Here is a 13,452-nt window from a genome sequence, read left to right on the forward strand (position 1 = left end):
CATATTGCACACAGTAACAAAGCATGTCAGAACTTTTTACCTACAAAAGCTAGAATTTGACAGACAGAGGTACCAGCCCTTTCCACATAAAGGCCAGAAAAAGCTGATTAACAAAGTAAAGTCTTTAAAGGAGACTCCAGACTGAAAGCTGTACTTGAAATTCACTTTCGTGCTACTTTCCTCAGAATGAAGACAAATATATTAGCATGAAATTAACAAAAGCGAAAGGGTACAAAATCATTCCCACCTGAAAATGAACTCCTGATGTCTCTATAATTTTAGGTGCATTCCTGTAAATAAAATAAGTCCTTTAATATCTTTTTAATCCTTAGAACAGAACATATTTTCTGTTTCCGTGTGTTCTTTGTTTCTTGGCGTATGTTCTTCTTCATTAACACAGTAATGTCAGAAAGCAAAATTACTCTCAAAATCTGATTAAAGCGTTCGCTATGTGAAATGCATGCTATATAATCAAAATTTATACTGCAGTTTTGAATGCACAGCTTGCAATTGGTTTAAACCACTGATTTCATTCAGTGCACGTCTATCAGCAATTCCCAATTCAGTTATGTAAACAAGTAGCCTTGACACAGCCTTGTGCCCCAAAAGTACAAAAAGAAAAATCACACATTTAACCAAGCCATAACCAAGCTACATAACCAGCCCTGTTCACTCAGGGCTATACATAAAGTCTACCTTGTGCTACAGTGTAAGACAAGAATGAAAACAGGTAAAACTGAGAAGAACAATGCTATCCTATGTCAGGGAAAAACAATCTAGAGCCCTGCAGTTACATTCAGAGCTAAAGCCAAGAACTCTCTTCAGGGCTGATCTCTCCTTCTCTCTGCATTCTAAGAGGAATGAAGCTCAACAACCATCACCAAGCTCAACATCACGCGTTAAAACCACAGTTGCTCTGTGATTAATCTGTAACACGACTTACAAAATCAAAACAAACAGCAGTATTGTCCATAGTATCTTCTATCTAAAGATTATAATTTATGTTAAATATTAAAGAATAAACCAGGGATCTCAGACAGCACAGACTCCATTCTGTAGGATACTTGCCTCTCCCTCAGATATACCAATTATCACTGTATACACAAAAGTATGGGTTCACATGGCAAGTGACAGTAATTTGTTTTTAAACTCAGTGGATGATTTAATATTGACAAAGACCACACATTTAAACATTAGACTGTGAAAGCGATCAGATTTTTAATCTTTGGAAGCTACTGGTATCTGCTGTACCAGTCAACAGAAGAAATCTCTCTCAAACAGAACAAAGCTGAAAGAAAAATAGGAGGATCTCTTGAACATCAAGACTAAGTGCCTCTGACATACCAAATCTATCAAAAATGGGGAGAAAAAAAAAAAAAAGAAAAAAGAAAAAAAAAAACACTAAAAAAAACACTCGCATCTAATCAAATAAAAGCTCTGACTTTTCCAAAAATAAAATACACTTTTAAAATGGCTCATGAAGCCGAAACTTATACAGCAAAGCACCATCTCTTGAGAGTCGTATTCCAAAAATGACCATGCCTTTGGTAGAGTGTTTATATTATATACATTTTTAACTACGTAAATGTGATAAAGCATTTCAGGGAATAATTACTTGTTGCTGGTGTAAAGAACAGCCAACTGATGCACTACATTCACCACCACTTCATAGCATCGGGTAACAAAGCAAGACAGCTCCTGAAATACAAGAAAATAAATGCATATGTATGTATAATCCCTCCTTGTGAACAGCGTTGCTGCTTCCAAAATACAGAACATAAACCACTGAACTTGCAGCACAAGTTCCAGCTACATTCCTAATCAAGTCAGTGGACAGATCTGCAGCAGGATGGAAAACAGATCTGTGTTTAGGTCAAGAAGCTACTGCACAAAGCTCCTAGTACCACTTGAAATATTAAAGTACCAATAAGCACTTTAGACACATAAAAACATAATAAAGAAAACAGAAATGATTTCAGACTTGCATATGGTTTTGACAAGGTAGATACTGAAAAACCACATTTTAAAAAAGGATACAGGGTTTTTGGAGAAGGTACAGAAAAGAGTCACCTCCAGGAGCCCAACATGCTTTAAACACCTTGCTGTAAAAGCCTGCAAGAGTTCTATTTATTAGACAGTAAAAAGTGACTTAATAGCAGTGCCCAGGTACCTTCAGAGGGAATATTCAAATATCCCTGATAGCAAGGGCTGAGCCTTTTCCCACTAGATTCAAGCATCACACTCTGGAAGCCAGCGATAGACAAATTCAAATGAGAAATTAATCAGAAGCCTGTGCCTTCTATAAAAATGATTACCCACAGAATACTGTCTTAAAAAATAAAAAAAAAAAGTCTTTGAGATAAATGCTTAAGTAAAGCAGAACTTGTGCTCAGTTACATAGTACAAAATGAGTAAGAAGAGGTCAACTTTGATCCCAGAAAAAAAAAAAGATCGTAATTTCTATAATGGATTTTAACAAGATGTTCCTTTAGCAATAGGGTAAATGAATCTGGGTTTCCCTTAACCACAACAGTGTTTATTTATTATTGCACCTTACAATCCTACCAGGCAGGAGACTGCATGAGATGAATGGCCAGTCAGCACACAGATGGCTCCATAGCAGACAACCCACGCAGGCTAACCAGACAGCCTGCTGTTCTTGCCAGAAGACTGGCTAACAGCTGAATTCTCTCTTCTCCATCAAAAATAGATCTTATTTGGGCTTCTGCCTTCTATTAGTCACCAGTTTGCACAAAACATGAAAGTGTCGTTACTTCTTATATTTGTATTACTCTATCAAATTGAGCTGAAACCAGCCCACAGGTTCCAGAAGAACAGATTAATAGACAACTGAGATCATGTTTCCATTGCCTTTTTAAAATTTCTTTCAGCTGCCTTCTTAACACTTCCAGCCAATGATCCAATTTAACAGCACACGTGTATTATCAGCTACCTAATATAGATAATTGCCATTTTTTCAGAGTTCTTCAAATGCACTCTCTTCCGCAAGAAGACAACCTACTAGTGTTTCATGGCATTAATTTGATTTTTTTTTAAACGTTTTTACATAGCAAACCAATAGTCTATGGCATCTAGTTAATTAAATTCTCAATGTTGTCTGCATACCAAGAAATCTAACTCAGAAGAGCCCATAAATCAGTAGATACACGTTAGCTACATAGAAACAACATTTCACCTCTCCTGGAGTCTTCATTCATATTTTTACACTGCCCTCAAAGAAATGCTTGTAACTTTGACCACAGCAGCATCCCCCAGTCAATTTGCTACTACTGAGCAACCTCAGAGGAACACAACAGTTGAAAAAGACTCAAAAATGAAAAAGTTCCCCACACCGCTTTACCAAATTAATACAAGCCTGTTAGCACAGAACCCTCCCTCTAGAGCAATGTCCTCTGTCTGCCTTCTTTCCAAGTTGCTCAACGTTCAGCAAACCATAGTAGCAGATATACAGAGTTGGTTCACAAGCAAGGCTGCTGTATTTATGTAGCATTTCTACTATAAATACACTTAACAGGATATACCACCTAAGTATACCTAAGTTTGTACTACGAGATGGGTTTTACAATGCACATATGCTGAAGCTATCCAGACAACCAGTCACCCTGCTCTCAACTTCCATCTCAAAAGATAGAACACAAGTGTACAGTGTAGCCCCTTCTCAGAACCACCACCAGCTCTCGAACATCTGCTCAATAAGAAATAGAGTATTAAAGAAAAAATTTACAATGTTGATAGGACAAAAAGCCTGAATAAAATAGAAAGGAAAAGAAAAAGATATCACAAAACCTAACTGCACATAGGCATGGGAAAAGAGGTTAAGAAACAACAGCCTCTGGCACTCAACTATTAATGGCCACTAAATGAGTACTGCCATGCTAGTATACAGCAAGAACTGAAATTTTAACTTTTATTATACAAGAAATTGTTTAAGCATAATGAAAGTTTCCTGTATCTTCTCCACTTCAAGCAATACTGCATAAAAATAGAAACATCTTTGGAACAGGACAGTCAAGCTATAATGAAGGAAAAAAAAAATCATAGTAGACTGAAATCCAAAAGCACAAGAAATCCTTAGAAGGAACTGATTCTTTTTTCATCCAAAATAATGAATATTCTTTCCTGAAAGCTTAAGAGAGGTGCAAGCAATTTTTTTCCAGATACATTCTAATTTGGCCCCAATAGCTACACAACAATGTATAAACAAATAATTGAAGCCCAGTTTTCAATGAAAACTAAAACTTGAAAAAATTGAAGCCATAAGATTAGAGATCTTTAGCATTACTATCAAATGAAACAACCTCAGTTTACACTCTTATTTAAATTTGCTTAATGCTAATTTCTCTGTACAGTGATTACACAAGCCATAATTTATTCTCTCATTAGACTACTTGAATTTTAGATGCATATGAAGAAACCAAAAAAATAAAAGCTAAAGTAAAGACCGACAGATTACCAACCCAACTTACACAGCTGTCTTGTAAGTGAGCTGGTTGCAACGGATCTACAGGCAAAACATTGACTATCAAATGACTGCAGTACCTTTCAGCAACATGCAGGCAGGATACTGGAGGTTGCTAAATCCATGTTGCAAATAAAATTAAGATTATAATTGCTGTCAGAATCAAAAGATACTCTACCTGCAAGAAGGAAATAAATCTTCCCATCTGTATTTGGCAATCTCCTTCTACCATGCTGGAATCTGTGCCTTGAAAAACAAAGATTTGTCACTACTTTATTCATCAAATTCTGAAGCTTGCCCTCCAAACCATTTGTATGTCATACAAGCAGAATACATAAATAAAAGCTTACTGACAGAACTTTAAAAGCTTTTAATTTAGTTTTCACATTAAAAATTAGTTTAAGCTACACATATAGCAGGAAAGAAAAAACTCCAGAACATGAAAGAAAATAAAATCTATAAAATATAGTTTTTTAAAGGATATAACTTTGATATAAAATTTCCATTAAAAAGTCTGTAAAAAGCAAGGCATTTATATATTGCAAGGAATGCCTACTGGTATAGCTATTAACTGAACAAATATATTGCATCATAAAACAAAGATGAAAAGCTGTGTAGAATAAAAGTTCCAAAGAAATTTGTTTTCCTTCTCCTATACATCATGCAGTATAATAGAACTGGTTCTCACCACAGCTCCAAAGCACTACTTGTATGTCAAAGTGGAGTAACATGGTACTATGAGATACGATAATTGTATCACCAACGTCAAATTCTTTTGGACTGCTGAAACAGTTTTAATACTAAAAAGACTATTGTCAGGTAATGTCATGGCAGATTAATGCTCTAGACTTAAGATTTTTCTGTTGGGCCACTCTGAGTGAAAACAGCTTATAACTGCAAGTTTACCCACAAAAGAAATGACACCACGTTAGAGGAAAGCAGTCTCCTGTTACAGAGATGACCTTTCAACCTGTAGAGGGAAACTCCTAAACAGCGTTTAGTTTTAGATTTCTGGTCTTTTGCTTCATAAAAATGCTTTTTAAGAGCAATCACCAGAGTCTAAAGGAGCCTCCATAACCATTACAATTTTTGTCCCAGAGCTCCAATTAAACACTGCATCCTTCCCCTTTGCACCTTTGTTACGTAACCTTTACTCTACTGAGATTAGCAAATGACCCAAAAAGCAATCCAATGTCCTGAAATTCCCACACTAGCCCTAGTTACTTAAAGGACATGAAAAAATGAGCAGGGAATATCATTTTTACATCCCAAACCACAGAAGGTTGGCCTCTCAATTTCTGCCATTCAGAAGCATTCCTTATGGACCACGGAAGCAGAAATAAAACCGCTGTGTTAACATACTAATCTACAACAGTCTGCCTTTTTTCATGCTAGAGACATGAAAAGCTTTTGAGAGACCCCTACTATTATTTTGTGCAATCAATTAAGTGCAATTATATTTGCACTTCCTTTTCAGATATTAAAAACCATGTCTGACAATAAGTGAGAATCTACAAAAAAAAAAAAAAAAAAACACAAGACCCACACTTTTTTTTTTTTTTTTTTTTTTTGACATTTCTCAACTGAACCACAACAGACATCTTATAGAGAACTTAAAAGAATTCCCCCATACTTCTGTTGCAGTCAAGGCTCTTGATTTTTTATTTTTTTTTTTAATTAAAAAAAACCTTTCTAGAAAACTACTCGGAAAGGAGCATGCTTTCCTCCATCTCACATTTCTGAATCAGAACACAAAGCTAGGTAGCATGTCCCTAAATCATTAATACATTTGAGTCCTTAGGACTGAGATCTTTGCTTACTTCGAGACTAGCAACCTTTAATGTAGAAGCTTAAGGCTGACCCCTTGGGTGAGTTACCAGTTAAATTCCGTGAAAAAAAACGGTTTTCAGGGTTTGTCAACTCAACTGAGTTTCAGCCACTTTTGTCCCTGTATTATATCACGGTCTAAGCAGCAGTAATGAGTAATACTGCTTTCATTTGAAGTGCAGAAGATGACATTAACATGCTGTAGTTTTTCCTAAAAAAGCTGATCTTATGAATAAAGTCATCATATAATAAGACTTGGTCTAAGTATTTATTAACAGTTGCATTGTCTTATTGCAATCAAATTGCAAATGTACGGTTTTACTACAACCAATACAAAAAACAGTCCTAATATGAAATATGCTGGTTTAGGATAAAATATTCACATATGAAACATGGGTATTCAATGCCATATTTTGAAAAATAGCTGCTACAGGTTTCTGTACAGCATAAATATAATCTCATTTAAAAAAAAAAAAAAAGAAGCCTAAATGTTTATCGTGAAAAAAAAAAAAAAAAAAAAGAGTCATGATGTATTTCAGATGTACTGCTTTTATACATCTCATGCATTCTCTCAGTATCTGTACTTAAAAGCCATTTGTCAGAAAAATGTCAACAGTCCATGCTCCCTACTTCTCATGTAAGGGTGCAACAAAACTTCCTATTAATGTGACAATACTTAATGCAGATAACGGGGCTTTATAGATGAAGTTTTAATGCTATCTCTGTACTCATCAAGTCCATTTCTTAACATTCATCACTCAAAGACATAGTGAAAGCACGTATCCGTAATATAAAATTACACTTACTGTAGCATTTAACATAATCTGAAGTCATTAAGTAAAACTACAAACTTTTACTGGAAAGGGAGCTACTTACCTCCTTCTCCATAAAACAAGAGGCCGTTATAAAATTTAGTTTCTGCCTAACAACAAAAACAGAAATTTGTTTTTTAAATAGTATATATGTAATCACGCTACAAAAATTTAGACATTATAACTTGTTTCTTTATTGCAAAATAATAATCTATATGTCATCTTGCCAATCTGCAAACATTTCCATGCACATAGTAACAGCTGAATTTACCTCATATTTTAACTTCTTTATTTCACAGCAAAGGGCAGCATACACGGTTATTACTTTGTTTAGAACCTAGATTCAAAAGAAAAATGAATAGATTAAATAGATAACCACATCAAGTGAAAATCTTTAGAGTATTTTTCATGTTTAAAAGGGCTTGGTTTTAGCTAGAATAACTTATTATTCTTCCCCCCTCTTGTAAGCACTTACCTTGTTTTCTGTCTTTATGAGCTCCAGTAGAGAGGACTGTTCGTAAGGCAGAAGCTAAAATTATTAAAAAACAAAAACAAACTTTATAAAACACTTGTCAAAACCACAGTTATCCAGCTGGGTAGTTAGTATGTGTATATATATATTATTTATTTTTTTTACAGTTTAATCTCAAGTAAGGTCAGTAATAAAAGGACTACTAATAGCACATTACTGCAAACCTGTGCTGCAGGAAGCCTTCACTCTTCACATTTATGCAGAAAGGGAAATAACCAGCTACACTATATGGCATTTATAACAATTTACTCACAGAACTTGGAAAGCAACAACATGGTCATTATGGTGCATGTAGAAAACAAACAAACAAAAAAAATTTGCATGCAGGCACTGACATTTTCTACTGAAGTCAGCCATCATAAGACTGACTAGTTCATATACATCCAGTGCTGTAGCAGCCCACATCATGTGAACAGACAGAGGATTGAGACAACATCTTCTGCACAGACAAGTTCTATGTGGTAACAAAAGCCAAAGTGCTTTTAAATGATACGCGCAAGTTTGGTGAAGAAAAAAAAATCATGCTCCACAGAAAACTTATAGGCAGGGAAAAACACACTTCTGGAAGAAGGAAAATACTGTGCATTTTGATTTTCTTAATACATATATATTTATATTTAAGGCCATTCAAAAGCACAGCTATAAGCATAAACACACAGCTCACTCTGCATTTACACATATATTAGGGAGCATTAGGACATTCATTTAGCTTCCACTAATACCCAAAGGACTGGAAAGCAATAATATGAAAACAACTTTTCTTGTGATATGAGGCAAATAATTGTTTGATGATTAAAACAGTATTAGTTTAGAAGGCACATTACAGTTTTAATGCATATTAAAAAGTGTATGAAGACCTTTAACGCAATGGGATCAAGACTGAAGTCCCAGACATCTCCAACAGAGTCATCCAAAGCATCTTCTATCCTCTTCAGCTGAGATGCATACTCCTCAAGAAATTTTCCGTAATTCTTCAACTCCACTTCAGCATGGATTTCTGAGAATTCATAACATTTACAGTTTTACAGAATATTCAGCAAACTGCAATACCCAAAAGCTTATAAAAGTTTTAATCTGTTGCTCTTTAGCATTGTAGCACTGCATTCCTCATTTTGCTGCGGCATTATCTCCTTAATACTACTGCATCTTTTCACTACAAAGCTCTTGTTTTAACAACAAACATACAGCTCAGTGTCGGTTTCAAGGAAACCCAGATATTAAAGAGCATCAAACATTTAAGAAAGTTATTTTTTAAATTTATATATACAGAGTTATTTTTTAAATTTATATATATATTTACGCAAAGACAACTACTGACTTAGTTGCATTATCTGAGCTACTGAATGATCACAGCTCAAGGCTTATCCTCAGAAAGGAACTACAGTCCTTTCTCGTGTGAAGACTGAAGTGTCTTCCCCCTATTAGACTACACATCTTACAGCTTACGATCTTCTGCTACTCACTGAAAATAGGATTATATAAGTGACTAAATCAATAAAAGAATGCAAGTCAGCTAAAAAAAAGAAACTTTGCCTAAACAGGAAGACAACTCTGCAGAGAGTACTCTTTTTTGCTTAAGTCGTGATTTAAGGCCCTTTTCACATTTTAGCAAGTAGGTTGCTCTATAAAGTTTTTATACATCTTTTGTAAAGATGCCAAATAGATGGTTATCTTTTGTAAAGATGTATAAAATACACTTTTTGGGCGGGTGTTTAACCTCTACTCATGTAAGCTGCCCATAACTGAGATAAATGGTAGCTGGCTACTTCAGTGGAGGAGTGCTGCTAAACCAAGGATCCTTTGGACATTTCTTGGAAGCAGAGAAAATCCATGGTGGGGATACTTCACCAGGCGTAACGGGGAAGAATGAATAAAGACAGATGAAGAGAGATGAGAAGTTCTCTGCACAGGAAAGTTGAAACTGGGAGGGAAAAATGATTGCTGTAAAGAGCAAACTTTCCTGAACTATTTCTGAACTACTAATTTGAAACCAGCAGCAATGTGAGCCTTAAAGGACTAAAAAGTCTAACCAAGATGCATGGCAAACCAACCCATGGGGCTCCACCTGTACCCGTGGACCTGCTGATGTACAGGCGCCATCAAAATAAGGAAACTGAATTTCACGTAAACAGATAAAAAGCAAGTGAACTAAAAGCTCTCCGTCAGCAGCACGCACACCAGACACAGATGCGTATCCCTTGTGTCGTATCATCATATTGTTCTATTCCATCAGTTTGGCCCATCTTCCAGGTTTCTCTCAGTGCATCTTCTGGAAGCTCTGCTGCGGTAAAACAGTAAAACTGATGGATGCAGGGCCCTGCAGGATGGAGTTTAACTAGCCATCGTGACAGCTGCAGTACTTTACTCTGAGACAATTTTGCAGAGCATGGAAACTTAAATTCTTATAGAAGCTTGCTGTTCTATTCCCCCAGTTCCACCTTCTCCCTTCACACACAAAAAAAAAGGCAAAGCTAAGAACAGAGAAATTGAAAGGGGTATTGTGGCTTTATAAGAAGAACTGAAAAGAAAAACAATTAAAAATCATGTAAGAGTAAGAAATGGACACTGCTGTTCAAATCAATTCCCTGAAACTAAACAGGCAGCACACCTCAGACAAAATCTCACAGCAGCATTCTGCTAGAAACCCACAAGCTGTCATCTTTCCAACAGCCAAATGATGCATTTAAACAATGCTATAGTTCAACTTAAAGGATATTAAGTATTGCCAAATAGATGGTTATTGATTTGCTGCCTTGTACAGATCATTAAAAAAAATAATAAAAATAAAAGGTTTGAATAGTTTATCACCATATTTCTACAGTAGACATGAGAGTGAGAACTATTAGCTAGCCAGATGTAAATAGAGTTGAACTGATAAAACATGACTTGGAGACGGGGGAAACTTTTTAAGATGCAAAAAAAATTCCTAAACAAACTAGATTGCATGGAGAAAAAAAAAGAAATCAGAGATATTCTCCTTTTCTTCCAAGCAAAAGACCTACTTCATAAGGCATTATCTGATTACAATAAAGTTTGATTTAGCTTCTTGTCTGGTGATAAAATGAAAGCTTTACAGCTGGAACAATGCAAGGATCCACTCAGCAGTACAGATTCCCCCAGCTTCATTTAATCTTCTTCCATACAGTCAGCAATGCCAATACTCAGTGAATTTATTGCACCGGCAGGATTTGCAAGTGCTGTGTCCATAAATACCTAGGACAAAGATGCAATAAACCGGACTTGCTCAGCGTCCTGTTTCCTCCATTGAGAAGACTGTAACTTCTAAAGATTAGTGATATAAAGAGAAAATAGACAGAAAAACAAGTAATTTTCAAGTCATTAGAGTTCTTCGGTGGTTTTTGTTTTGGCTTTTCTTTGAGAGCTGCATTCTGTTCCCTGGCAAGATGGTGGTAATGGAGTGCATGAGGGCACGTGAGGTCCTCCTGGCTGCACTCAACGTCGATAAAGACCAAGAGGGAGACCTGACAATTTGTGCAAAAGCCCCGCTTGGCATTCCACAGCTGGAGAGCTGCTAAGAAGCTCAGCTCAGGGCAGCTTCGCCTTCCACTGAGAGCCAGATGAAACGCACGCGGTACCACCAGCCACATCCTTGGGGATAGCTCTGTACATCAACCACTGGGCCCACGAGTGACACATTTTCACGGCAACACCTGGCACCGTTAATTTAGTCACGCTGGAAGCTGTGCAACCGCGTACACCCCCTGTTTAAGTAGGTCAGGGAGAAATGTGGGGTTTTGACAGATGCTGCCAAAGCGCCAAGCATCACGAGGGCTCACATAGTGATTTTTCTACAGGGGAAACAGCAAGCGGCCGCCCCAAAAACCCTGCATCAGCAGAAGCTAACTTATCCCGAGCTGCCTTCTCCGGAAAAATAGGGAGAAACACTTCAAAAAAAAAAAAAAAAAAAGGACCCAGGCAGCACCTCCCCGCGGTGAGGGGGACACGAGGGGACGGGGGGCGGCTGGGGCAGAGGGCGGCGATGGCCGCCGGCTCCCCTCAGCCCTCAGCCCGCCAACCGCCGCCCCGCCCCGCCCCGTCCCCTCAGGCCGTTCCCGCCACTCACTCTGCGAGCCGTCGTCGCGGCGGCCGAACTCCCAGTCCGGGGACAGCGTCTCCAGCGCCATCGCCACCACCGCCACCACCGCCACCACCGCCCCCCGCCGCCCGAGTCAGGCGCACGGCGCTTCCGGCCCCGCTGCCGCTGGGAAATGGAGGCGGAGAGCGGGGCCCCGCCGGCCCGGCCCCTCAGCGGGCATGGGGGTGGGTGCTGAGGGCAGGGAAAAGATAGGCGCCAGCCAGAGCTGGAGCAAAGCCTTTTGCAACAATCTTTGTATTTTTTTTTTTATTTTTTATTTTTTTACAATATTTTTTCTTTCGGCTGTGGAAAACCGCCCGTAAATGCATAAAAAGTAGTCACCAAGCACATCTTGTTGATCCGCCTCAGAAAAATGGGTCCTTGAGCTCTGCTGGATGGCTTCAGCACGAGGCTGAAACGCGTAGAGCTGGTACTCAGCAGCGCCCTGCCTGCAGAATCACAGAGTCACAGAATTTCTAGGTTGGAAGAGACCTCAAGATCATCGAGTCCAACCTCTGACCTAACGCTAACAGTCCTCCACTAAACCATATCCCTAAGCTCTACATCTAAACGTCTTTTAAAGACCTCCAGGGATGGTGACTCCACCACTGCCCCGCGTCTGAGCTGAAAGTGTAAAGGGTAAAACGCTGTGGGGCTGCTTATTGCAGGGCTGGGACCAGCACAGCTGCAGGCCAGGTAACCCAGCTATAGCTGGGTTACACAGGGACCACACTAAATACACCAGGACAACCGTAACATAATCAGAGGCAAGCCTTATTTTGAATACAGTAAAAGGAAATTATTTTCGGAAACATTTTATTAATATAATGCATTTTTTATAAAGGAGCAGGAGGCTGCATAACTCATAACATCACAATTAGACTCAAATACACCAGTGACATTTTACCCTGGCACTCACGATGCAATAATTTCAAAGACTACTTGATTATCTTGTGAAACACTAGGTGGCAGTGTTTGTTGCTGACACTGAAATTTAGGTCAATTCTAGATGCTGGTGGAATTTCTGTTTCTTCTGGAAATCTTACTTGGACTTCATCCTGAAGCCTGTTGTTTCAGTGACAGCAAGTCTAGCTCGGCTCTGGCTGATAAATTTACTGTGCTGACTGATCAGTGAGTGGCCATATGCTGTTGGCACATGTGAAATTATTGACACGTTTCATGAGCATCTTTTCTGAAATTCAGGTGAAAACTTAGGGCTTTCACATGTACCAGGATGTTTTTATTTGGTACAAGCTTATAAAAAGATTGCTTCAATATCTTACTGTCTTCAGAAAATACAGTAGTCAGAAAAAAATCTTTAGACTTTGTTTAACACAGTCATTTTTGGTAATTTAAATATTACTGAAGAGGCACACTTGATAAAGCAATCATTTCTTTTGACTAGACGAAAATGACCATGAAAGTAAGATTTCACATGAACTGAGTCTTACATAAATATGTACTGGTTGAAATTATTTGTTATACCTGAGTACTAGAAAGGGTAGTTGAGAGAATAAAGTCCAAAATACAGTATAATTAACTTGGTACTATGACTCTTTTATTTATGAAGTGGCTAGTTATCTATGACTTTGTAAATCAACATGAGCTCGACTGTGTGAGGTATTAACCTTTTATTTTCCTTTGAAGTTATCCCAGTCAGAACCATCACTAAAGATTAGACAACACAGTTACCTGGTATTTTTAA

At 37.8% G+C, this 13,452-nt stretch overlaps 1 protein-coding gene across 2 annotated transcripts in view; it reads right to left on the reverse strand.

The window, feature by feature from the left end:
* Nucleotides 1-11,822, reverse strand: part of WASHC4 (WASH complex subunit 4) — a 41,959-nt gene extending 30,137 nt beyond the window's left edge. For both annotated transcript variants that reach the window (XM_032208108.1, XM_032208107.1), the window contains exons 1-8: nt 11,736-11,822; nt 8,509-8,648; nt 7,595-7,648; nt 7,391-7,456; nt 7,184-7,229; nt 4,659-4,726; nt 1,616-1,698; nt 248-290 (exon numbers count right to left, since the gene is read on the reverse strand). In XM_032208108.1, the coding sequence (XP_032063999.1) occupies nt 248-290; nt 1,616-1,698; nt 4,659-4,726; nt 7,184-7,229; nt 7,391-7,456; nt 7,595-7,648; nt 8,509-8,648; nt 11,736-11,796 (561 nt within the window). In that variant the 5' untranslated portion in view covers nt 11,797-11,822. The remainder of the gene's footprint in view (nt 1-247; nt 291-1,615; nt 1,699-4,658; nt 4,727-7,183; nt 7,230-7,390; nt 7,457-7,594; nt 7,649-8,508; nt 8,649-11,735) is intronic.
* Between the last annotated feature and the right edge of the window lie 1,630 nt (nt 11,823-13,452).

This window comes from Aythya fuligula, chromosome 1, assembly GCF_009819795.1.
Source record: "Aythya fuligula isolate bAytFul2 chromosome 1, bAytFul2.pri, whole genome shotgun sequence".
NCBI classification, from domain to species: Eukaryota; Metazoa; Chordata; class Aves; order Anseriformes; family Anatidae; genus Aythya; species Aythya fuligula.